The sequence below is a fragment of the Rhinatrema bivittatum genome, chromosome 4, assembly GCF_901001135.1.
Source record: "Rhinatrema bivittatum chromosome 4, aRhiBiv1.1, whole genome shotgun sequence".
Classification (NCBI taxonomy): domain Eukaryota; kingdom Metazoa; phylum Chordata; class Amphibia; order Gymnophiona; family Rhinatrematidae; genus Rhinatrema; species Rhinatrema bivittatum.
Window position 1 is genome coordinate 168032937 of NC_042618.1, and position 27016 is coordinate 168059952.

General features: G+C 46.3%; 1 protein-coding gene across 2 annotated transcripts in view; it reads left to right on the top strand.

The window, feature by feature from the left end:
* CCDC40 (coiled-coil domain containing 40) overlaps positions 1 to 18055 on the top strand; it is a 131964-nt gene extending 113909 nt beyond the window's left edge. The window contains exons 17-19 of one of the 2 annotated variants that reach the window (XM_029599178.1): positions 13770 to 13955; positions 15136 to 15294; positions 17596 to 18055. In XM_029599178.1, coding sequence (XP_029455038.1) covers positions 13770 to 13955; positions 15136 to 15294; positions 17596 to 17859 — 609 coding nt within the window. In that variant the 3' untranslated portion in view covers positions 17860 to 18055. The remainder of the gene's footprint in view (positions 1 to 13769; positions 13956 to 15135; positions 15295 to 17595) is intronic. The other variant, XM_029599179.1, reaches the window with a different exon arrangement.
* Positions 18056 to 27016: the final 8961 nt, after the last annotated feature.

Here is a 27016-nt window from a genome sequence, read left to right on the forward strand (position 1 = left end):
TCCTGGTCCATAAAAATATTCTTCTTATGGTCCAGAAGGAAATTAGAGATCCTAATGGGAGGTATTTGATTATCGCTTCTTTATATAACAAACCGTTAACTCTATGTAATATATATGCTCCTAATGAATACAATCAAACATTTTTTAAGAAGTTGTATGTCCACTTACTCCTTTATGTGGGGAAGGGATTATTGTTGGGGGGAGATTTTAACTTGGTCAAAGACCCTCTTCTAGACAAATCTCATCCAGGCAAACTAGAAAAGTTATCATACCCCAAAGGTATCTCTTTTATAGAAGATACGTTACATGCAATTATATCTCCACGCAGCACAGATTTAGCTGTATACCAAAACAAAATCGGATTTGACAGGCGTTCTTTGTTATAGAGTACATATTCCTTCCACTTGAGTCGCAAGTACTCCTGAAAAGATGTATCATTAGCTATATAACAAGGGTATCTCCAATTTTTATATAAGTGACCTTCTGAGGGATAGGCAAAATTTACTCCATTCAGAGCATGATCAGAGATCACAATTTCTTCAATCTGAGCCTTAATTGTCTTGGAGAAAAGGTCATGACTAATTAAAAAATAATCCAACCTAGAGAACATAGAATGAGCCCTTGACAAGTGGATGAAATCTTTTTCAAAGGGGTGAAGTATACGCCACATGTCAATAAGCTATGTCTCTCAAAGGAGGTGAGCCCTTGATAAACAGGTGTTACAATTAGAATCACAATTGCGGAAGGCAGGACGTGCAAACACTCCATGTAATAAAGAAGCATATGTGGCAATTCAGGTAATGTTGAACTCCCTTCTACATCAGAGAACTTCCAAAAGCTTATTATATTACCAACTTCAACTACCAGGACCTCCGCTGGACCACCAGGGACTTTTGGCAAGTCTTGGGGGTGGGTCAGGAGGGTGGAGGGCTGTAGTTAATTACATTTGAAGGGTTGGGGTAGGGTTTTGTTTTTAATTTTTTTTTCCACAAAAGAGAACAATAAAAGTTTTCTGATCTGGGGAGTAGACTGAAATGGCCCTCCCCAGACCCGAAAAAGAAACTGGGACAAAAAAATTGTATGCACATCCCTAATTTGCTCCATAAGACGCACAGACGCCCGGGAATAGAGCCAGTTTAGCACACCATTTCTTTTTAAAAATGTTCCCCCTCTGAATCCTAGGTGCTTCTTATGGTAGGTGCGTCTTATGGAGCGAAAAATACGGAATATAGATACGGAAATAAAACAAGGAAGCGGATGGCTAATTTATATAGAACTAGCAAAGGTTCTAAATATATTTCATCGATAAGAACTGATTTAGGTAGTCTACTTCCACTGAGGGGATTTTACGCTGTTTTAAAAACTACTATACTAAGTTATACTCCTCAGACAGCTGGAATGAATCGAGTTGCAAAACTTTTTGTGACATGTTACATCTTCCCAAGTTAACGCAGGAACTGTCCCAACAGTTAAATAATTCGATTACATGTGCAGAAATTACAGCGAGTGTACAACCAGCTAAAAGGTTCAAGGCCCCGGGTCCAGATGGATACAGTTCTGAATTTTTTAAAACACTTCAGGATTTGATTGTAGATCCCTTGTGCTCTACGTTCAATGCCTTAATTAGCCAGGGCAGTTTTCCATCATATACTAATCTAGCACATATCACGATAATACACAAATCGGGCCAGGATTTGTTGTCTCCTTCCTCTTATAGACCAATCTCATTACTAAATGTTGATCAGAAATTGCTATCTAAGATTTTGGCAGATCGTCTGGCTGAGGTACTGCCTTCCCTTATAGGCCCAAGCCAGGTAGGATTCGTAAAACAGCGCAGAAGTCAGCCCTTTCTAGTAGTTAGTTTTGACGCTGAAAAAGTGTTTGACAGGGTAGAGAAGTGATACTGTTTTATATTTTAACTTCTATGGGCTTTGATGGTATTTTTTTTGCAGGCTATCCATCTACTCTATGCTTCCCCGGAGTCAGTGATATTAGCCAATGGAACACAATCAGAGAGATTCCCTATTACTAGAGGCACACAACAGGGATGCCTTCTATCCCTCCTTTTATTTTTATTAGCTTTGGAGCCTCTACTGATAAGCATTCAAGCTTCGTCGCTTATCAAAGGGAACGCGTTGGGAGGAACGATATTCAAATATGCAGCATATGCGGACAACCTTTTGGCTTTTCTAACAGATCCGGTCCGGTCCTTTAACTTACTGATGATGCTATTTAAAAAATTTGGGTCTTTTTCTGGGTTTAATCTGAACATTGAAAAATTAGAAACCTTGCCATTCCCACATTCCATTTTAACTCAATGTCAAGAAACATTTCTTTTGAAAGCAGAGGAGAGCTCCCTTAGTTATCTGAGAATACAAATTACCTTGGATCTTCAAGGTATTTATGAGCTTAATATGTCCACATTAATGGAGGTGTCTTGTGCTAAGTTACAAGCATAGCAAGAATTGCCACTCTCGTTGGCAGGGCGCATACATTTGTTTAAAATGGTCCTCCCAAAATGGCTTTATGTTTTTCAGCATCTTCCAGTTCCATTTAAAGTCAAAGAATAGCAGGCACTAGATTCTTTGATACGGAAGTTTAGTTCAAATCTGTTCATTGAATTTTCAATTTACATACAGAATATAGATTCATATCATAACAAGACATATTCAAAATCCCAAACCTTACTAACATATACAGTAATCAATTATCTAGGACTATAAGCGTTAACCTATGATTCATGCTTTGTGACTGGCTGAGTGTCATACTCTTGTACACTCAACAAGTAGGAGGATTTCTAATCTCTTTCTTATGCCCCAACAGCCACCCCCTCCCTTTCTCCTCCCCCTTACCCCTGAACTTTGCACAAAGCCCATTGCTATCGGTTTTAAAAAGAGTTAAAAATAAGGCTTCTAGCCCAATGGGAAAGAGAGTTGATATAACGTCCCCAAATATTTAGAAATTTAAGTCTGGCTTGGTATGAGGAATGCGCTGCCATAGACTCCATAGACATCGTGGAATGTATTGCATTGCGCATTTGCCAAAAGGAGGGTTTATCTTCTCCTTGCCATACCAGCAAAATGGAACGTTTTCCTTGGACCAAGAACTTCTTAACCAATAAACCACCTTCTGCTTTCTTACAATATGTGGTAAGGCCTACTTTGAATAAAATTACCTCCGTTCGTTGTGAAATTGAGCTGGACATTAGATTGTTGATATAAATTAATATACGATTCAAAAAATTTTGTATGTGAGGACACCCCAGAAGAAATGGGTTAGAGAACCCTGTTCCAATGAGCATTTTCTACAAGTTGTGGATGGAGTTAGATGCATTTTGAAAGCTATGGCAAGGGAGACAAACGCTTGATGGAGAAGCTTAAATAGCATCTCTCTGATGGCACTATTGGTTGAGATGCCGGGAAGGCTTTGGAAGCAGGTTGGGAGTGGATTATTGTCCGTATGGAAATCTCCTTCTGTTGCACTGTGTTGCGCCGGAGGTGGACCCTTGGGCCGAGGTGAAGTTGGAGCTACCTGTAGGGCAAGCCCTATGGGTCCCCATCGTCGGTTGGTGAAACTGACTGACTGACGGAGGCCGGCTGGAGCTTCGCCAATACCAGCCCTCATCCCCCGCAAGTTGAGCCCTTGGGTGCCAGGGCTGGCTGGAGTTAGGTGGGCCTCCGGCCAAGGTCTTCAGGAGGACGAGGATGAAGTCAGTCAGGGGCCAGCAGTGGTAGGAGTCGCAGGTCTGATCTGGACGAGGCGGAGTCCCAAAGACCCGAGCGCCGAATGGAACGAGAGGCAGACAGGAGGCGCTCGAGTAAAATGAAGCCGAAGCCTGAGAGGCCAAGTCCAGACTGAATATAGTAGAGGCATCGTAGAACTAGCAGGAATCACTGCAGGCGGCTGGTAAGGTAGAACAGAGAGGCAAGGCAATGGTCAGGTCCAAGAGATTATCAGTAGCATAGTCAGTAAAAAAAAGTGGTCGGATCCAGGAGATGATCAGTAGCTTGGTCAGGCAAAGCAGAGGTTGAGTCCAGGAGATGATCAGTAGCGTGGTCATGCAAAGCAGAAGTCGGGTCCAGGAGATGATCAGTAGCATGGTCAGGCAAAGCAGAGGTCGGATCCAAGAAATGATCAGTAGCGTGGTCGGGCAAAGCAAAGGTCAGGTCCGGGAGTCAATCCATAGAACAAGTAGAATCACACAGGAACAAGGAGAACACTGGAACTTGGAACAGGAACACGAACAAGACAGGAACATGAAGGAGTTACCAGGGAAGCAACGAAGTACACGACCAGCATGGAGATCTGTTGCAAAGGCAACTAACTGTGGCTGGGCCCGGTCTTATATACCAGGTCCCAGTGATGTCATCATCTGATGCCGCAGGTTAGTTTCCCGCCGCAGCCCCTTTAAAGGAATAGGAGGTTCGCGCGTGCCTAAGGAGGGGCGCAGCGCCTGACGGCGGCATCTCCCTGCAGAACATGGACACCTGTAGCTGAGGCAGGAGCATAGATGTCCATAGCAGAGGCAGAAGCATGGGCACTCATAGCAGAGGCAGGAGCAACGGGACAGGCCCAAGGTCACAGGCGGGACAGGCCATGCCCATCGTAGGGGTGATAATAGAACATGATGAGTTAAATGTGTGGGGAGACTCGATGTCGAAGATTGTAAAACAAAACCCAAGTCTAAGGGAGCTTTCTAGGTCCGAGAATGTTGATCCTTCAAATAACCACTCTCTGATCACCCTTCGTAAGCTCGCCCAATTATATTCTTCCATATCGGGAAGACCCATCCCCCCTTCTTTCCAGTTCTTTTTTAGCTTTGCCAGTGCTACCCTGGGCTTTTTCCCTGCCCATAAAAATGTGGACATCATTTTATTCAACAGCTGAACATCCTTCCTGGCCAGTCAAAGGGGGAGTAATTGCAGAATATATAGCCACTTAGGGAAAAGAACCATTTTAACAAGATTTATTCTTCCCCCTAATGACAAAGGGAGGGGGTGCCATAGTGACAGTATATCCCTAGTGCTGCTTAGTAATGACCGGATATTAAGACTATAAATTCGATACAGATTGGTAGAGACATATAATCCTAGATATTTAAAAGAGACCTCCACCCACCTTAAGGGGAATTCCCCCACCCATTCTCCTCTGAGGAAAGTTGGATATATCATCGTTTCGGATTTATCCATATTGAATTTAAATCCAGAAAAACTCCCACAATCTTTTGCCTATTCAGGGCAATATGGACTTTACACCAAGCATGGACCCAGCAGGGTTTGCGGCATTTCGGCAGAAGGGCTTGAGCCTGATTTTTCACATGATTGAGAGCGATGGGATTGATTCCTCCTTTGCAGACACGGTTTAACTAACAGACAATATTTCTCTTACCTACAGCTTCACCATTACATCAGATCACTTCCAATTAATGCATTACACTCTTCTGTTTTGGACCTGTATGAGGACATTTTTCGCTTTGACAGCACCCGGAGGTTATCTCTAGCAGCAATTAATAAAGCCATTGGGAAATATAGAAAAACAGACTTCGTCAAGATTTCTGCAGAAAGATGGTCCAAGGAAAGAATGTTTAGTATACAACCTGAAGTACTGAATTATAATCTCCGTAGGTTACTGATAGTGTCTCATAATATGTGTTATCGAGAAATGCAATACAAATTCTTATGAAGGGCATATTTATCCCAGCATATGGCTTTTCAAGCAAGGTTAACCAATACGGATGACTACAGTAAATGTTATCAGGGAGTAAATAATTTGTCCCAAGCTTTTTGGGAGTGTCCTTTTATTTTTTCCTTCTGGGAAAGAATTATACAATATTTTATCTAACCTTATAAGTGTGACACTCCCTTTTTCATATAGGCTAGTTCTTTTTGCTAGCTTTCTGTTGCGACCGTCGCTGCCCGACATCTCCACTAGGCCAACCTTACCTCTTTGGCGACTCCCTCTTTGCCTGTTGGAGGTTTGGCTGCCGCGGCGTCATCGTGCCATTCTCCTCCGGCATCCTCGGATCGGCTAGATGCCGCATTCCGCCATGTTTCCCAGCAGCCTAAGGGCGCTCGCGCGGCGCAGCCCCAACTCAAGTACCAGCAATGGAGCGAACCTCAGGGGCGTCCCCCTGAGGTGACGCCATCTTCACCGGATATTTAAGGTCTCTGAAATTGCTAACTAATCGAGTTAGCAAGGAGATGGATCGGAATGGTTTTCTTATGCTCCCAGCTACTCTGCCTCCTCAGACTTACCAGGGGTACCCGCTCCTCGGGGGCCTCGTTTCTCTTGCTTTTCAGATCGCAGTCTGGAACCGGTACTCGCTCCTCGAAGGCCCACGTACCTGGACTTGCTACTGAATACCACTTCTGCCAGGAAGTCATTGCTGCCTACAACACCAGTGAGTTACCATCTCTCTCTCAGAGCTTTCCCTGGAACCAGGTACTCGCTCCTTGAGGGCCTACTTCTTTCCAGCTCCTGGGCTGCTTCTAAGAGACTATTGTGTGAGTGTTACCATCAAGGTCCTGTTCCTGAACTCTGCATACCCTGCCTACTCACTATATTCAGTTTCTCTACAGCTCAGTCATCCAGGATCGCAGTTCCAGTATCTGAGGGACTACAGCCCAGCCGGGCGTTCCAGCTCACTACTGCCACCTCTGGTGGTTCCATATACTGTCTAATAAAAGAACTAGTGTGTGTCTGTCTCCATACTCTGAGCCTGACAGGTGGTCCCTCTCGGGATGTCCCCCGGGGGCGTGGTCATCTGCCACCGGCCCAAGGATCTACCCACAACTACCTCAAACACCAACATTTTCCTGATCTTAAGGTCAAGGCACTGGGAGTAAAATATTAATTCAGAAGGCCTGCCTAGTTGGTAAAAGGCTAAATCTAACCCATTGGAAGTCTTCTAAGGCACCTTCATATTGCAACGGTGTAATTTGTTTCATACTACGATGCAAATGGGAAATACTTCATCACGTTGCTCTCCCTAGAGCAAGGAAAAATGTTTGTTGATCTGGAGCCCATTTATACAGTCGTTATCCCATAGATCTCGCAGCCTTATTCTCAATACTTAGGTTTTAGAATTTTTAGGAAGGTGACTCAAGAATCTATAATTGAATCTTATGTTTGTTAAGGGTGGGGGGAGGGTGTGATTGGGGAAGGGGATCATAATATAAGAGGTTTTGGACAATATTAAAATGGAAAATCCAGATTTCTGTAATTGTTACTTGGTTGACTTCAGAAACCAGTGTCAACCGAGTAGCTTGTATTTTTTTTAATACTTTTCAATGAAATTGTGTAAACATAAAAAAAAAATAATAGAGAAAGAGAAGAGAAGGGAGAGTTGAGCTCCTGCGGCTAATCACGGTGTGCTGCCAGGAGGCAGTCTGAGATGAGCAGGGCCAGATTGCCAATTTTATCGGGGCTGGGTGTCAGTACTGAGACAGTGCCACCAACCTGCGTTGCAGGCAGGGACCATTTTTAGGCCCAATCGTGCAGCATGGTGCCTCTCACTCAGCGGGGGAATGTTTTCTGTGGCTGTGGGGGGAAGCGGCTGCACCTCAGCACAACTGCGTTTTGCCCCGAATGCATCTCCGAGGAGGTAGAAACCTCCATGGGGATTGTCAGGGAGTGTGGTGCCTCGGGTGCAGCGATGCCTGGTGTAGGAGGCCTCAGGGGCAGGGGGGCCTGAAGACTGGGCGGCCATCTTAGCTCTTTGTGCTAGGAGCAAGGCTTCAGCTGGGGAGCTTCGGGATTCCCCTCCCCCACTTTTTCCTGCAAATCATACCCCTGTCCATGACAGGGAGGGGGGACCAAGGGGATGCGGATCTGGATCAGTGTTCAATTAATTCAGAGGAGTTCTCCACCGATTTTGTCCTGCTCCTCCACAAAACCTATTTGGCCAAAAAGGAGGCAGGATCCAAGCAGCCGCACCCTAGAAAGTGTTATGGTTACGTGTGTTTGGGTGGATCCTTGGGTGCTGTGGAGATGACCATGCCCACGGGGAGGAGCCCCATGAGGAGCCACAGCACTGGGCTAGACTCGTACTACACAAACACAAGAGTTCTTTTATTAGACAGCTTGAAGAGAGCCACCAGAGGTGGCAGTAGTGAGGCAGTCTAGTAGTTGCAGTCTCAGGGACCTCAGCAGAGGGAGCCCTTCTCTCCTTGATGACGTCAGGAGGTTCCGCAGCAGACCCCCAGCAAGGAGATACTTTGGATGAGATAGACTGAGAGTTAGAGTACTCACTAGATGTTTGCTGTTGATATGCGTTTCCACCAGGTATGTTGTAGAAGGTACAGGCACCGAGGCAGGGAGAGCAGGCCCTCGAGGAGCGAGTACCTGTTCCCTGTAAGGCACCTGAAATAAGGCAGAAGGCCCCTGAGGAGCAGGTACCCAGGTTAGCAGTTACCCCGAAGGGCAGAGAGAGAGCTTCCTGCAGCAGCACGGAAGTGGCAGAGTAGAGTAAACAAGAACGAATTTGAGTCCTTGCTAACTCAAAGAGCTAGCAAATTAGTGAAGGTAATATACCCGGATGGCGTGACATCAGCATGAGGGAACGCCCTCGAGGTTCGCGCCAAGGGTGGTACAAAGACGTGGGTTACGCATGTGCGCGCACACCCTAGTAGATACCTGGGAGGAGCAATGGCGGGAGGCTGCACCATAGCCGTTCTGGTGACGCCAGAGAGGTCGGCTTGTAGACGCGGCAGTAGCCATCTTTCCCCGGTAAGCGGAAGGAGCCATGAATAAGGTGAGGCAAATGGGGCAAAGCCGTCTAGGACCGAAGGACGCAACAGAAAGACTCAGGCACCTAAGAAACATAGGAAGGAGAAGTCTAAAGGATCCAGTGGCATCCTGCAGGTGCTGAGGCTCAAAAGGTCCACGGATGGTTCTGGGGAAACGGATGACCCCGATCAACTACAGGGAGGCTGGTGGACCCTGACACCACGTTGGGGGACCCAATGCATGATTCCAATGACATCACGGTTGCTGAGGGGGATAATCTTCAGGTAGTCAGGCTCTTCTATAAGGAGGAGCTGCGTCTTCTGATTCCCCAAGTTCTGGAGGAGGTGGGGATCAAGGTTGAGGAGGAAGGCTCTGACAATGAGGGAGTGAACCTGGTCCTAGAAGGGCTATGAGGTCCACCTAAGGCTTTTCCGCTGCCAAAGAAGGTGATGAAGTTAGTGGATCGGGAGTGGGAATCTCCCAAGGCGGGTCTCAAGGTGGCCTTGGCAATGGCTAATCTATATCTCTTGCTGGAACAGACCTTAGAGTCATGGAAAATTCCTAAGGTTGATGCAGCCAAGTCAGCGATGACCAGGAAGACGACCATCCCAAAGACAGGTGCGGTCGCGATGAAGGATGTGCAGGATCGAAAACTGGAAATTTTGCTGAAGAGGTTGTTTGAGGTTTCGGCCTTAAGCCTTTGTGCAGCTGTCTGCAGAAGCTTGATGCAGAGGACCTGTTTGTGCTGGGTCAAGAAGGCTCATGAGAAGATGGCAGGGGTGTCAAGTGAGGCCACTCAGAAGCAGAAGTTGCCTAAATGGCAGATGCCCTGTAGGACATTGTTTGCAAGTCAGCCAGGAATATGATCTCGGCTGTGGCAGCGCTGAGGCTATTGTGGTTGTGAAATTGGTCCATGGATGTGTGGTCGAAAGCCCAGCTGAGTAACTTCCTCTTTAAGGGCAAGTTGCTGTTCAGAGAGGACCTAGAACAACTGATGAAGCAGTTGGGAGAGTCGAAGGGATGGTAGCGCCCAGGGGGGAGGCGGAAGTAAGGTTGGACAATGAAGTCAAACTGGTCCGCTCCTCCCCAGCAGTGATCAGAGAAAGGCTGTCCTTTTTTTTTTTTTTACGAGGAGTGGGCCAGGATCATGACAGACCAGTGGGTGCTGGAAGTTATGCGAGACAGCTACGCCTTAGAATTTTCTCAGCCGCTCAGGGACACCTTTGTGATCTCCCGCTGCGTCTCCTGTTCCAAGCAAAAGTTGCAGCTTCTGCAAATGATTGTTCCAGTGCCTTCTCAGTACATGGGGCAGGGAAGGTACTCAGTATATTTCGTGGTTCCCAAGAAGGAGGGGACCTTTCGTCCCATCCTAGACCTGCAGAAACTCAATATTCGCCTCTGGGTGCCATATTTTCAGATGGAAACTTTGCAAACTGTGATAGCGACAGATCGCAAAGGGGAGTTTCTGGTGTCATTGGATTTTACGGAGGCCTATCTCCATATTCCCATAAGGGTCGATCACCACATGTTCCTGAGGTTCATGGTTCTGGGGGAGCATTTCCAATCTCAGGCCCTTCCCTTTGGGTTGGCGACTGTTCTGCAAACGTTCACAAAGATGACCGTGGTGGCAGCTGCCCTCAGGAGAGAGGAAATCCTGGTCCATCCATACCTGGACGATTGGCTTATCAGGGAAAAGTCAGAAGTGGAGTGTCGCATTCAGTTCAACAAGTGATGCAGTTCCTGGACTCGTTGGGCTGGGTGACAAACCTGGCAAAGAGTCATTTGGAATCATCCCAGTCTTTGGAATACCTGGGTGTTCGATTCAGTACCCGGTTAGAGAAGGTGTTTCTAACCATAGAGAGAGTGGTCAGTTTGCAGAGTCAGGTGCTCAGTCTTCTGCAGCTTTTGGTTCCCAGAGTCTGGGATTGTTTGCAGGTTCTGGGCTCTATGGCTTCTACACTGGAGTTAGTTCCATGGGCCTTTGCTCATATGCAGCCATTGCAGAAGGCTCTGTTATCCCAGTGGAATCTGCTTTCGGAGGAATTTCAGCTTCCTTTGCCACTTCAGGGGGATGCCAGATCCAGTCTCTCGTGGTGGCAGTCTCGAAGCAATCTGGAGAGGGGAATGGACCTGGAGATACCCGACTGGGTGGTGGTGACCATGGATGCCAGCCTCAAAGGATGGAGGGTGATTTGTTAAGGCAGATCAGCCCAGGGGCTATGGTCACCAGAAGAGGCGTCCTGGCCCATCAAACGTTTGGAGACCATAGAAGTTCACAAGGCCTTGCTGGCCTTTCTCCCGCTCATTCAAGGAAGATCAGTGCAAGTGTTTTCAGACAATGCAATGACAGTGGCGTACATCAATTGTCAAGGTGGCGCAAAGAGTCACTAGGTAGTGCAGGAGGCACAGGATCTGTTCATTTGGGTGGAGAGCCATCTGAAAAGAATAGCCGGGGTGGATAGCGTATATGCCAATTACCTCAGCAGACAGCGATTGGATCCCGGGGAGTGAGAGCTGTCGGCAGAGGCTTTTGCCCTTATCTAGTCCAGGTGGGGCAGGCCGGAATTAGATCTCATGACAGTGCCGGGAAATGCAAAGGCAGCCCGATTCTTCAGTTGCAGGCAAGAAGTCGGCTCCAAAGGTATCGATACTCTCATCCAGCCGTGGCCAACAGAACTGTTGCTGTATGTTTCCCCCGTGGTCTCTCATAGGAAGAGTGCAACGCCGCATTGAGCTTCATCCGGGCAGGGTGAATCTGGTGGCTCCCGAATGGCCGTGTCACCTATGATTTGCAGATCTGGTTTATCTAGCGGTGGGCAGGCCCGTGCGCTTGGCTCATCTGCCAGGGTTGTTGCGGCAGGGGCCCATATTTTCAGACTGGGTGGATCATTTCTATCTAGCGACCTGGCTTTTGAAAGGCGGTGGTTCCACATGAAGGGATACTCGGAACCTGTTATTACTACTTTGCTTCAGGCGAGAAAGTCTTCCACTTCGCTGGCTTATGTCTGGGTTTGGGAAAGTTTTGAGTCCTGGTACTTACAGAATAACTTGCAACCTTTGAAGGTGGATGTTCCACAGGTGTTATCCTTCTTGCAGAGCAGATTGTCTAAGGGCTTGGCCTATAATTCCCTTCGGGTTCAGGTGGTGGCATTAGGTTGTCTTTGAGGTAAGGTTCGGGGAAGGATGCTGATGGCCCATCCGGAATTGGTGCATTTCTTGAAAGAGGGCTAAGCATCTGCGTCCTCCAATCCGGAATGTATGTCCAGCTTGGAACTTTAACCTGGTTCTTAGAGTTCTGTGTGGTCCTCCGTTTGAACCAATTAGAAGGGCATCCTTAAAGGACTTAACCTTGAAATCTGTTTTCCTGGTGGCTATCTTGTCCGCCAGAAGGATTTCGGAACTGCAAGCTTTGTCGTGTAGAGATGCTTTCTTAAGGATTTCAGAGGATGAAGTATCATTCCTTTCTGCCAAAAGTGGTTTTGTCTTTTATTCTTAACCAGACGGTGGAACTTCTGGCCTTTCCGAAGTTGTCTCGGGATGCTTCTATGGCACAGAAATTGCACTTGTTGGATGTGCGGTGGATTCTTTTGCGGTAGCTTAAGGTCACAAATCCTTTTCAGAGATACGATCATCTTTTTGTCTTATTTAGTGGAGCAAAGAAAGACAATAAGGCTTCCAAGGGCATGATTGCAAGATGGTTGAGAGAGACAATAAATACAGCTTACATCTGTAAGGGCCGGTCGGTTCTGGAGGGGTTGCGGGTGAACTCTACTAGGGCCCAGGCAATTTCTTGGGTGGAGTGTAAGTTGATATCTCTGCAGGAGATTTGTCGAGCAGTGACATGGTCTTCTCTGCACACTTTCTCCAAACATTACCGCCTGGATGTTCAGGTGCCAGAGGAAGCGACTTTTGGGGAAAGCGTGTTGCATGCGTGTCTTTTGGGTTCCCACCCAGTTTAGTGTACATCCCACTTGTTTGGACTGATCTGGGGTATGAACAGGAAAGGAAAATTTGTTCTTACCTGATAATTTTCATTCCTGTAGTACCACAGATCAGTCCAGAGACCCATTCTCTTCATTTTAAATACTTCCTCGCTGCTGGATGTGGTTGAGGAAGTATATTCTTGGTGTTAATCAAGGGGTCCTAGTTAAAGGGGGCTCCAACTTTGTTCTCTGCTCGCCCATAGTTGAATGGAATTTGTTAGTTTATTAATCTGATAGTTTGATTATCTTGGCTTGAATACAGGTCAATACTGAGGGACTGCAGGTGGCACTCTCGAATATGTAGCAGTGCCTCAAAGTTTTTGTTCTCTGCCTCCATCTGCTGGTAGGGATGCAAAACCTACTTGTCTGGACTGATCTGTGGTATTATAGGAACAAAAATTATCAGGTAAGAACAAATTTTCCTTTTCTCAAGCAATCTCTTAAGATTAGGTGCACTCTTACATGCAAGGGGTATATTTTAAAACATACACACGCAAGTGTGCGCATGCTTTAAAATTGCAGCATATTTCCACTCATGCGCCGATAAATGCATGAAATGGCACACACACGCTCGTTTTAAAATTAGCCTGTATGTTTCTAACAGCCTTTCAGTGCAGACGTACTTCCTTTTGTTACTCCTGTGGCTGATCTCTTCCAGCCTCATACAATGACTTGAAGACCCTGAATAGAGGAGAAAGCTCCTAAATCATAATCACACTGAGATGTGTGTCACTATCTGTAGGAAGTCTCTTTGAGACTTTCCCCATCACATCCACCACACTGCTATTTCATCTCTGGTCTAGACAGAGAGAGAAAGATAGCTCAACTTCTTTCTAACTGCCTGCAACTTGTCTCTCCTTGAAGATGCAACAAGAAATAAACTGTGCTTTTGCCTATTGCTTTTCTCTTGTTTTTATGCATGTAAGTTAAGTGACGACGGTTAGTATATTACATGAAGAAGCTCAGCTTCCTGTTGACACTTTAAAGAATGTTTGCTTGGAAAAGAATTCCCAGTATGGAGTCTCTTGCTCTTCCCGCCCCCCCCCCCCCAAACTGCAGCTGAGGTACGTGCATCTGATGAAGCAACAGGAAATGACAATTCGAGAGATGGAGGCTGTTGTTTCCCGCAGAGAAGCCATTACAATACGAGGACAGACCAAGGGCAGAAAAGAGAAGCAGCTCACCAACATTGACTTGCACAAAAAGCTGCAGGAGCTGAGGAAGAAGATAAAGGAGACCCAGAAGGTGAGGTCTGGCTGCAGGAGAAAAGATTGCCTTGCACTATGTCCTGCATAAAGTGTTTGCTAGATCAGTGTCGCGTAGGCATTTTTTTTACCTACACAAAATTACAGCATTGCCCACATTTTCTGAGCAAAAGACTTCTTCCATTGCTAACATCTTTAGTCACCTGTGACTCCTGATCCCATGGAGATGTTGACAGATATATAAAGTGCTCCCCTCCCCACATACACATGTTTTTGTACTGCAAGCAGAGATGGAGCATTTGTGTCTTTGGGGTTTATATCTTGACAGTTACAATAGACCAAGAATGCTTCCTGATTACCTTGGGAAAGTGTACACTATTACTGTGCCTTACCCACTCCCAGTAATCTGGGTTTTTTTGCTAAAGACTGACACAATCGCGCCGATACAATACGGTGCGCTCAGGTCGACGCGCTATTATTACCCCTTATACAGTAAGGGGTAATAGCATGAGGAAAACGCTTGCCAACCCCCAAAAACTAATAGCACCCACAACATGCAAATGCATGTTGATGAGCCTATTAGTTATTCCTGCACCATACAGAAAGTAAAATGCGCAGCCAAGCCGCACATTTTACTCTCAGAAATGAATGCCTGCCCAAAGGCAGGAGTTAATTTTGGCCGGCACCAGGAAAGTGTTCAGAAAAGCAGAAAAAAATGCTTTTCTGTACACCCTCCAACTTAATATCATAGTGATATTAAATCGGAGGCCCCCTAAAAAAACCAAAAAAAAAATCAGCCCTCAGGTCGCGGGTTGGAAGACGGACGCTCAATTTTGCCGGTGTCTGTTTTCCAAATCCATGGCTGTCAGCGGGTTTGACAACCGACGCCGGTAAAATTAAGCGTCGGCTGTCAAACCCGCTGACAGCTGCCGCTTCTGTCAATAAGGAGGCGCTAGGGATGCACTAGTGTCCCTAGCGCCTCCTTATTACCGCGGGCCCTCATTTAAATACAAAATCGCGCGCCCAGGAGAATGGCCTGGGCGCGCGTCGGGAGAACGGGTGCTCGCCTTGGAGCGCCAGCTCTCCCGCACATTTTACTGTATCGGCCTGAATGTAACTTTCTGCTGAGCAGAATAATGGCACATCATCTGGCTGTTCATGTCACCACGTGAAAGTGACTTTGTTGTCCTTCCTGAGATTTTCTCCTCGTTTTGTTGTAGATTGCAGATGAGTACGAAGGGAAAATCGTGGAGCTGCAGGACACTCAGAAATCACTCAGTGCAGCCATAACAGAAACACAACAGGTCCTGTCCAAACTACAAGGGGACTTTGGCACCCTGGAGGCAGACCTAGAGAGGCTTCAGGAGAAGAAACGACAGGTATCCCACCATCTTCAGACATGCTTATATCCATAGGGATTTTTGTTTCCAGTTTTTATTTTTCCCAGGAATTTATCAGTGTTTATTGAAACAAGAACAAAAATGTAAGAAATCAGTGGAAACAGATGACTTGTCTGATAGCCATCTGGCTAACTCTGGTCATGCCATAGAACTGTCCTAAAGTTAGCCAGATAAATCATCATCTCCAAAATCTTAGAAAAAATAGTGAATAAGCAACTTTCGGAGTACTTAGACGATAACAAAATACTAGCCCCCTCTCAATTCGGCTTCTGAAAAGCCCGAAACACAGAAGCTCTCCTAATCTCCCTAACAGACCCAATACTGTTGAATCTGGATAAAAATCAACCCGGTCTACTCATTCTCCTCGACCTATCGGCCGCATTTGACACGGTGAACCACTGAACACTTCTGGACCGGCTAGCCGACATCGGCATCAAAGGCACTGCTCTCAGCTGGTTCAAATCTTTTCTACATGATAGATTTTACAAGGTCAGAGTCAACAATAACGAATCACACCCAGTCCGCTCTTTTCTAGGAGTCCCTCAAGGCTCATCCTTATCCCCCACCCTCTTTAACATTTATCTACTACCACTTTGCCAGCTTCTCTCCAAACTAAAATTAACCCACTACATCTACGCAGACGATGTGCAAATATTCATCCCGGTTACGGAATCTCTTCAAAAAACACTAGAATTCTGGAACAACTGTCTCCAAGCTATCAACAACCTGCTCAAGAGCCTTAACTTAATCCTTAATTCCAATAAAACTGAAATTCTCCTCGTCTCTCAGGACTGTAACAGTGCAATGTCTAACATACTCCCTACTAATCAACCTTCCTTTTCTTCTCAAGTCAGAAACCTCGGAGTCATCATGGACAATCAACTAAACCTAAAGAGATTCATTAATAATACCACGAAGGATGGCTTCTATAAATTGCAAGTTCTGAAACGGCTCAGACCGTTCCTCCACTTCCAAGACTACCGATCAGTCCTCCAGGCAATCATTTTATCAAAAATTGACTATTTGCAATTCCCTTCTACTCGGCCTCCCAGCCAATTCCATAAAACCTTTACAAATGCTTCAAAACGCCTCAGCCAGGATTCTGACTAAGTCTAACAAAAGAAATCATATTACCCCCATCTTGAGAAACCTTCATTGGCTCCCAATTAAGTTCAGATTCTCCTACAAAGTTCTAATAATCATACACAAATATATACACAACCTCATTCCACTCAGTATACCTTTTCGACCACATTTACCTGCTAGACCGGTAAGAGCAGCGTATAGAGACACTCTCCTCGCCCCTCCTATCAAAACCTCATTAAATAAACAATCTCTATCTACAGCGGGCCCCGCGCAATGGAACTTTCTACCACCAGAACTCCAGAAGGAACCTTGCCCAATCACATTTTATTTTTTTATTTATTTTATTTATTTAAAGGCTTTTCTATGCCGACATTCGTAAGGCACATCATGAGACTCAAAACTTGGCTATTCGAACAAGCTTTTAATCTAAGCCAATAATCTCCGCTCTATCTATCCAAACAGGTGCTCCATTTAATGTGACTATTTAATCCAATAAGCTCCTGGATATTTAGCTAGCTTAGTCTTAACTCCGCAGAAGAACTCGCACTACTTTATTTACTCGTTGTAATTTATTCCCCAGTTCCTTGCTCCAAGTTTTCTCTCCCTGTTCAATGTAACCGCATTCTTAAATGCATGTTAATGTTATATGTAAACCGAAATGATATGTAACATTGCTACATGCATTTCGGTATATAAAAATGTTAAATAAATAATAAATAAATAAATTCTATATTCAATAATGCAGCAGCACCACTGAATATCCCTCCAAAATTAGCAAGATAAATTTATGCTGCTAACCAATCCAGCCAGTGACTGAATATTAGCCCCAAAACGTCTCCCTCCATGTTAGCTGAATTGGATAGAAAGTCCTGAAAATAGTTTCCATCTTTATGTTACAGTAGTGGGAGCAGTTTTCCTTTAGTGATCTATATTACTGTGATAATTGGGAGCCTTTTTAGACACCTCTGCCTTTACCTTTTGAAAGATAGTCGTAGGCCCTGATTTGTATAAGGATTTTCCCATAGAGATACAAAACTTTTTATAAATTAGATTCTTCGGGGCTTCTCTCCTCTATTCTCTTTGGGATGGAATAGAAGAGAGTCCCGAGTGCTTCTCCTCTAAATGATGCAAGTTCTGCTTTGCTCTTTTTAGCTTTATTAATAACTGTATTCTTCCTGCTATTCCCTCTCTCAGAACCTTGCCCGGATTGTGGCCCATCAGTCCCGGCAGAAGCATCTGCAGGCTGTGAAGGAGGGGAGGTACACGTTGCTGTACCAGACTCAGCAATCACTAGACAACGAGATGTACAAACAGATGAGCCGGATGCATACCATCAGCACCATCATTCATCAGATCCAGCAGGAGTACCCCCAATATCAGGGGGCACTGCGCAAGATCAGCCTGGCACTGGAGGCCCGATTGGGGGCTCCTGAAGAGACAATGGACACAATTCAGTGAGTGAAAGGCTCAAAGCACTGCCCACTAAGCCTGCTCCAAAGAAAAGGTTTATCCAAAATGTCAGACTTAACAGAATAACTTGTCAATGATGCATTTACTAGACTGCAATAATAGAATCATTCAAATAATAAACTAATCCTATGATTGTTTGCAGTGTTACATTATAATGTGCTGGAATAAAATGGTCCCTTATCCTCAAGAATTCCTTTTAAATTTTCAGCTCTTTCATTCTTGCATCTCATTTGTGTTTTCTTAACAAGTACATGCTGATGGGGGATGTGGCTCTATTGCACCAGGAGCCTGATTTGAGACCAATTTCAGGACTCGCTATAGCTGACTTAGCCAGGCCAGCTCTGCTTCTCAAAGACCACAGGCAGATGAACCAATGTATTACATTAAGCCGATTCATGGACCAAATATATATATATATCAATATCCATTGTGGACATCCTGAAAACCTGTTCTATAGGACATGTCACAGTTCTACAGTCTCAGAAGAGGCTACAAATTCTGGATCTTATAGCCTATGTCTTGTTACATTGATGTGGGCATGGTAAGGGAATATGAGATCAGAAATAGGAGTCCCTTGGCACATAAGAGAATGGCTCTGTCTCCCATCCCTTTCCTGAAGGCCACACTGCAGAATATATAAAGTGTTAGTAATAAGAACATAAGAAATTATGTGACTGCAGCTCTATCTATAGATCTAGAAATGCCTTTCATTTGATATCTTTATATTTGAAGTTCTTATAATGTGTTTTTCTTTATAGGAAGTTTCTCATACCTACTCCCATTAACTTGATTTTAAAAGGTGAACTTGTTTCCCTGTACGTGCCCAGATCAGTCCAGACTCCTGGGTTTTGCCTCCCCTCCAGCAGATGGAGACAGAGAAAGTTTTACTGACACTGACACTTAAGCTGAGGTGCCACCTGCAGTCCCTCAGTATTTCTCTGTCTCCAGCAGATGGTGGAGATGCAAAGCCTGCAGGCTGAGACAGAGAATTAAAAATAAATAAATAAATAAAGTTAGGTTTCTTGGAGATTACCTCCCAGGGGGTTGTTAGGTCCTGGTGGGGCCATCCCCCCCAAGGTTTTGAGGCAGACGAGCAGGGGGTTGGGAACCCTTGGTTTGCTCAGTCCTTTGCCAGTGAGGGCTTATAACTGGTGGTCCAGTTCCCTAGCCCTGGAGGACAGACAGAGCCTGAGGCCATTCTTTGATGAATGGAAGTGGTCAATTTTTTCTTCCTATCTGGTGCTGCTGAACCTGTATTTAAAAAAAAAAAAAAAAGTCATTGTTTCAGGGGCTCAATGTGCTGTTGCAGTCTGTGCATTGTGGCCCCAGCTCCTTTTTAGCATGGCCTTTTCTTTCTGTTGAACAAATAACTCCTTCTTCTCCGTTCCTCCAATGGCGATCGTTCCACCCGGTGCACCGCTGCCATGCCACGCGGGTCGAGCTGTGCTAACTGTGAAGACACATACATGCATCTTTCCCAGGATGGTAAATATGCTAAGTGCCTCCCTGGGGGGGGGGGGTGGGGGGAAGGTACTTCGCAGGCAGTAACAGTGTTGTGCGGCCGCCATGAACTTTCGTGCACAGCAGCAGGTGGACGACCTGTTCCCGCTGAGTGTGGGAACTGCAGTCATTTTTGTCCTCCTTCGCAGGCTGCGGAGGAGGAGGGGGATATTCCTCCTGCTCTGTCCCTGGTGCTAGGGGCCTCCAGGGGAAGTCATGATGATGAGGAATTTCATTCAGAAAGTGAGGCAGACTGACTGGGGAAGTCGAATGGGTCCTCTGATTTTTCTGCTGACTTTGTTTTATTCTTGCATAAAGCTTATTCAGCCAGGAAGGCCGTGGGGAAGGGTAGAGCTGAGCAGGGAGCACTGGAGCATCCAGGCCCTCCCTAAAGGAACAGATCATTGTGGGCGACAGCGGCCACAAGAGTTAAGAGGGTTCCGGGAGTCCTGGTACCGCCGGCTGCTGCGAATAGCTCCTCTGAGATTTCAGAGGGTGACCATCCGCCAGCGCAGATTCCAAAGGACGTAGATCTGAATTTGGTGGAGTACAATCCAGATGATACCTATGAGCCATAGACAAATTATATCCTTTGCCTGAGGATACGCTTGAGCTCCTAAGGGTTCCAAAAGTGGATGCCTCAGTTTCAACTGTCTCCAACAAGACGACCATTCTGGTGGTTGGGTCTGCAGTGCTGAAGGACCTTCAATATAGAAAGTTGGAGGTTCACCTCAAGAAGGTATTTGAGGTTTCAGCTCTTGGCATACGAGCTGCGATGTGCAGCAGTTTTATGCAAAGGGTGGCTCTGAGCTGGGTGCAGCAGGTGCAGGCAGACAAGTCCTTGTCGGACTCTGAGGCGAAGCAGGCGGAGCAGCTGGAGGCTGTGGTGGCCTATGGAGCTGATGCTTATATGACCTCATTAGGATTTCATCCAGGACTTTGATGTCGGTGGTATCAGCCCGTAGACTCCTCTAGTTGAGGAATTGGTCGACGGATGTTTTATCCAAGTCTCAATTGGGATCGTTTCTCTTCAAAGGGAAGTTGCTCTATGGGCAGGACTTGGAGATGATTAAGCTTCTAGGGGAGAATAAGATTCATAAATTGCCTGAAGATAAACCAAGAGACAGGGGTCTTTTCTCGCCAGGGTAGCACAAAAAGTCGGGCGGTGGCTCAGGAAGCCCGGGAGTTAATCGGCTGGGCAGAGCAGTATTTAGCACTGATAGCAGCCTCCCACATAGTGGGCATGGACAACGTGCAAGCAGATTATCTGAGCTGACAGCAACTGGACCCCGGAGAGTGGGAGCTGTGAGAGGAAGCAGTGCGCCTTATCAGTTGCAGATGGGGCAGACCACACATGGATCTGATGGCAACTTTCTGCAATGCTAAGGCCCTGCAGTTCCTCAGTCGAATAAGGGAGCAAGAAGCAGAAGGGGTAGTTACCTTAGCTCTGCCCTGGCCAAAAGACGTTTTTCTGTATGTATTTTTGCTGTGGCCTCTTGTGGGCAAGGTCTTGCGTCGCATAGAGATCCTTCTAGGCAACATGATTCTGGTAATGCCAAAGTGGCCAAGGCATCCTTGGTTTGCCAACTGGATCAACCTGCAGTGAACGGTCCATTGCGCCTAGCTCATCTGCCACATCTTCTACGCCAAGGTCCCCTATTTTTGGATCAGGCGGATCACTTTTGTCTAGCAGCTTGGCTTTTGAGAGGGAGTGATTAAGGAATAAGGGTTATTCTAAAGGAGTCATCGCTGCTCTTTTGCAGTCTAGGAAGACTTCCACCTCCTTGGCTTATGTGAGGGTATGGACAGTTTTTGAGGCCTGCTGTACAGAGCAAGGGGTTGTTTCTATGCAAGCCTCAGTGGCATATATATTGGCTTTTCTGCAGAATGGCCTGGTCAAGGGTTTGTCCTTCAGTTCCCTCAGCGTTCAGGTGGCGGCTTTAGGCTGACTTCGAGGGAAGGTTTGAGGAGCATTTCTAGTGGCTCATCCAAATGTGGTGCATTTTCTCCGGGGAGCAAAGCATTTGTGTCCTCCGGTTAGGAAACCTTGCCCTTCCTGGAGTGTTATGGTCATCCTTAAGAGCTTGTGTATGGTGCCATTTGAACCATTGAAGTGGGCTACTATGAAGGATCTCACTTTGGGTTTTTTTTGTGGTGATTTGTTCAGCTTATCAGATTTCGGAGCTTCAGGCCTTGTCATGTAGAGAGCTTTTTTTGAGATTTTCGGATACCGGGGTCTTCTTAAGGACAGTTCCTTCCTTTCTGCTGAAGGTGGGGTCATCATTCCACTTGAACCAGTCAGTGGAATTTTCCCTTCTTTCCCCGGTTTGGATCCTTCTACGCCTCAGGCCAAAGAGTTGCGATGTGTGGATGTGATGCGTGCGTTTTGTGGTACCTTGAGGTTACTAACAGCTTCCATTTATCGGATCTTATTTTTGTGCTATGGAGTGGTACAAAAAAGGGTCATAAGGCATTAAAAGTTCAGTGATTGAAAGATGCTATTAGTTCCGCATATATCTGTCAGGGTTGCCCTGTCCTAGAGGGGTTAAATACTCATTCTACCCATTCTCATGCGGGCTCCTGGACTGAGTGCCAGCAAGTTTCGCCGCAAAAGATCTGTAGGGCGGCTTCTTGGAAATCTCTGCACACTTTCACCAGGCACTACCATTTGGATGTCCAGGCCCCAGAGGCCATGGCCTTTGGGGACAGTGTGCTTCGAGTGGGACTCTTGAAGTCCCACCCCATTTAGGGAAGCTTTGATACATCCCAGGAGTCTGTACTGATCTGGGTATATACAGGGAAAGGAAAATTGGTTCTTACCTGCTAATTTTTGATCCTGTAGTACCACAGATCAGTCCAGAGTCCCATCCACTGGAGGAAAGGGGAGGTTTGGAGAGTCCGCTTGACTTACTGTTATGATTATGCAGAAGAATGGCACAGGTTTTTTCTTAGTCCTACATGGGTTTCAGTGTGGGCAATGTTCTCTGTTCCAGTTTTCCATTTTCCACTGCTCGTTTAGGGGTGTGGTAGTTAGTTATTGTATTGGTATTTGTTCTATTTTTTGGCTTGGCTACAGGTCAGTACTGAGGGACTGCAGGTGGCACCTCGTGTTATGTGGCAGCGTCAGTAAAACTTTCTCTGTCTCCATCTGCTGAAGGGGAGGCAAAACCCAGGAATCTGGACTGATCTGTGGCACTACAGGAACGAAAATTAGCAGGTAAGAACCCAATTTCCTTTCTCTTCTTTCTGCTACACCAGTCAAAGACATATGAGTTTTAGCCCTCCTTCCAGCATCTGGAGGCAGAATTGGCTTTTGTTTTCAACTCTATGACATCACTAGTACTTATGTCACTAACAGAACCAGTGTAGCCGGTATTCTCTGCCTCCAGTTATTGGAAGGGCGGATGTTGGCTCAGATTAAAACTTTTAGCTTTTAATATCTATTTTTATGCAGAACCAGTTTAACTGTTGTATCCTTTTGTGAGTTGATTTTCTTATTTTGCCTTAGAAGTGTCCATGCTTCTATATTTTATCATACATACAGTGAAACAAGTTCTTGTCATAGCCTACTCCCTATCTCAAGGTAACTGGAATCAGGAAGAGTCTGTTTGAATAATTATTTTTCTGAAGGAGTGTTTTCTTGATGAAATTGTGTTATTTCTTAGTGTTTAGACAAGTGGTTCCAAAATAAGTGGGTTATGCACCTCTACCAGCAGTTGGAGATGGAGCAAAACTGTCATCACAGTAAATATACCCATGCAGTGATGATATGGGTATATTTCTTTGTGTATCATGATATACATGCCAGTATTCTCCGTCTCCAGCAGATGGTGGACGTGCATGTCCCTATTGGGGATTGTTTTAAGTTTTAGAAGGAGAAAAAGAAGGAAATTTAATTTGCCCCGCTCTCCTGCAGTGATACCAAATGGTCCCTCCCCCAGTTGAGAATTCCTGAGGTAATTTCCATGCTCCCTCAGAAGAGTGCTGTTTTTTCAGCTGGCATGGACTTAGCTGTTGAAACAGCTGAAAGGCAGGGGGTGCAGGAGGCTGAGTGTGGTGGTGACGGTATATACCCTCTCCCCCGCAGTCGAAGACAAACTCTGTACTCAGCTGGATGGGCTGAGCTCAGGTAAAGCTTAAAATAAATAAATAAATAAAACTGAAAAGGAGGGGTTTTTGTAGGGCTTCCTCTGGTTTCTGTGCGCCAATCCAACACTCATTCTTGCCCTGAGGGAGTTTAAGGGACATGGTCAGCCTGGCGAGTTTAGTAGCCCTTTTGGGCTAGGTCCCACTCTTAGGCTTTTCTCTGTGCGCCATGTGGAAGGCCACAGCGGTGTGCATTTTCCTGTGCATTAGAATGTCCTCTTCAGGACCATTGGTTTGTGCGAGTGCATCTGGCTGCTCATCCATTTTGGGCACCTAGTTTTTGGAAGCTTAATTGAACATTTGCTTGGGTGTCCAGTTGGTAACAGTGTCTGATTTTGGCACGCATTTGCCTCTACGAATGGTCTGGGCTAGGGTGCTCAGTTTTGGGCGCTAGCACAGGGTTGTGCGCTTAAATTTTGGGATTCCTAAGTTTGGGACACCTAAATTTTGGGCACCTAAGTTTTAGGCATATATTTTTTATAGCAAGAATTCAACTGGACACACAACTTTTCAGTCGCCTGTTAAGCGTACTTACAGGCTGATGGTGCCTATAGCTAAGAAACCTAAGTGCCTTTCCCTCTGTGCTCCCTGTCATATTCAGGCATATTCAGGCATCTCAGCCTGGCGTCCCCTCTAACTTGTGCCAGCGCTACTTATAGGTCCAGGGAGAATTGCCTTCATTTGATTTTAGTAAGCCTGGTTCTTCCCAGCCTGAAGAGGGCCTGGGTAAAGACATGTCAGAAGGGGCGCCTGACCTTGGAACTCCCTCAACTAGTTCATCAGCGGGGAAAGGTAGCTCAGAGGGCACAGAGCAGGTGTCTCCTGGTTTTGGCATGGATCCTTCTCCTTTTCTTGGGTTGAATTTTTTTAAGGATTGCAGTCTTCTCTTCAGGAACAGTCCTCAAACCCGACCAATTTTACCAGGTCAGAGTCGCAAGTGGTGACCTCCCACACACCTGATGCTGTGCTTAAACGCCGAAGTACACCTAGATTGGCAGCCAGTCTTCTCGATAGGGATCCAATTGGCACGGATGATGAAGCCATCTCAGTCGTATCTTGGTCTTCAGTTCAACACAAAGCAGGGCAGGATTTTCCTGCTAGAGGGTCATATTCAGAAGTTGTCAGCACAGGCACGTCTGCTCGACAGTGTGATCTTATCTGCAGGTGCTTGGATTGATGGCGGTGACCCTGGAAGTGGTGCCGTGGAGCCTACAGTCTTAGGACTATTTGATTTGGTTCTATCTGCCGATGGAGATCTGGTCTCAGCTACAGTGATGGGTACAAGCAGATCATCTAATAAAGGGGGGTTCTCCCAGGACAAGCAGGATGGTAGTCCTCACATATGGGTGACGTCATTAGATGGAGCCCTATCACGGAAAACTTCTGTCAAAATTTCTAGAACTTTTGACTGGCACACTGAACATGCCCAGCATGCCATAATCCCTGCAGCCACAGGGGTCTCCCTTCAGTCTCTTTTTTTCCACGCTGCAGTTTGCCTCACAGATAGGAGCTCTGTGAGAATTTTCTCACCACTTTTCCTCACAGAAAAACTTGAACTTTTCTTCATAAAAAAGTTCCCTCATAGGGGTCTACCATTGCGACACCGTTTCTCGATGCTTGGTGAGTAATTTGGTGAGTAATTTTCCGGTCGGTTCCTGCTACCTTGCAGTTGGTTGCTGCAGGCCACCGACCATTTCACAGCCCCTTTTTTCGCCATGGCGACGGGCTTCAGAAAATATCCAGAGTGCCAGCGCACAATGTCCATTATCCCAGGACAAGCAGGATAATAGTCCTCACATATGGGTGACATCATTGATGGAGCCCTAAAACGGAAAAGCTTCTGTCACAGTTTCTAGAAACTTTTGACTGGCACACTGAGGCCACTGACCATGCCCAGCATGCCATGATCCCTGCAGCCACAGGGGGTCTCCCTTCAGTCTCTTTTTTTCTGCGTTGCTGTAAGCCTCGCGTATTAGGAGCTCTGTGAGTTTTTCCTAACAAAATTTTCCTCACAGAAAATATAACTTTTCTGTCAGAAAATAACCTACTCCGGTTTCCCTTCGATGTACCTTTCAGTGAGTACTTTTTTGAATCAATTTTTGATCGATTCTGGTTACCTTGTTCCGGTACCCGCAGCCACCGACCGTTACTCGGCCTTCGTTCACCATGGCCACCGGATTCAAAAAATGTCCAAGTTGTCCCCGAACAATGTCAATAACAGACCCTCATAACATTTGTGTTCTCTGCCTGGGATCAGGCCATGATGTCCGTGCATGTTCCACCTATGCCCAGATGACACTGAAGGGCAGGCATGCCCGTCTTGATAAAATGGAGGAACTTTTTAAAAAGATAACTCCATCGTCATCTTCGACATCATCACCGTAGAAACCTTCATCCTTTGTTGATGATATTATTTGTGATAATTGTGGGTGGATCCTTGGGCCGGTGGCAGAAGACCATGCCCACGGGGGAAGATCCCGAGAGGGACCACCTGTCAGGCTCAGAGTTGGGAGACAGACACACACTTAGTTCTTTTATTAAAATGTTTTAGAGAACCACCAGAAGTGGCAGTAGTGAGCTGGAAGAGCCCGGCTGGGCTGTAGTCCCTCAGGCACTGGAACAGCGATCCCAGGATGGCTGAGCTGTAGAGAAACTGAGACAGTGAGTAGGCAAAGTATGCAGAGTTCAGGAACATAACCTTGATGGTAACACTCACACAATAGTCTCTTGGAACAGCCCAGGAGCTGGAATGAAGTAGGCCCTCGAGGAGTGAGTACCCGGTTCCAGGGAAAGCTCTGAGAGAGAGATGGTAACTCACTGGTGTTGTAGGCAACGGTGACTTCCTGGCAGAAGGTACATTCAGTAGCAAGTCCAGGAACGTGGGCCCTCGAAGAGCGAGTACCGGTTCCATACTGCGACCTGAAAAGCAAGAGAGAGCGCGAGGCCCCCAAGGAGCGGGTGCCCCTGTTAAAGTCCGAGGAGGCAGAGTAGCAAGGAAAGCAGAGAGCGAATTCCATCTGCAGCGATACCTGGAGGCAGCTAGGTAGGAAACCTTTTGCTAACTCGAATAGCTAGCAAAACAAGAGACCTTAAATATCTGGTGATGATGACATCATCTCAGGGGGACGCCCCTGAGGTTCGTGCCACAGCTGGTATTTGAATCGGGGCCGTGCCGTGTGCGCGCCCTTAGGCCTCAGGAGAACATGGCGGAAGGCAGCGTCTAGCCGGTCCGGGGATGCTGGAGGAGGTCGGCAAAATGACGCCGTGGCAGCCAAACTTCCATCAACCAAAGAGGGAGTCGCCAAAGAGGTAAGGTGAGCGGAGTGGAGACGTCAGGCAGCGACGGTCGCAACAGTTGAAAAGCATCGAGGAAAGAAAAAGGTCAATGACCGTCTGTCACAGACCCTATCCGGATCTTCAATAGCGTCTTCCTCGACATCCAGTAAAAGACCATCGAGAGAAACAACGCCATTGTCACCGGTCTGACTCTGTTCCATCA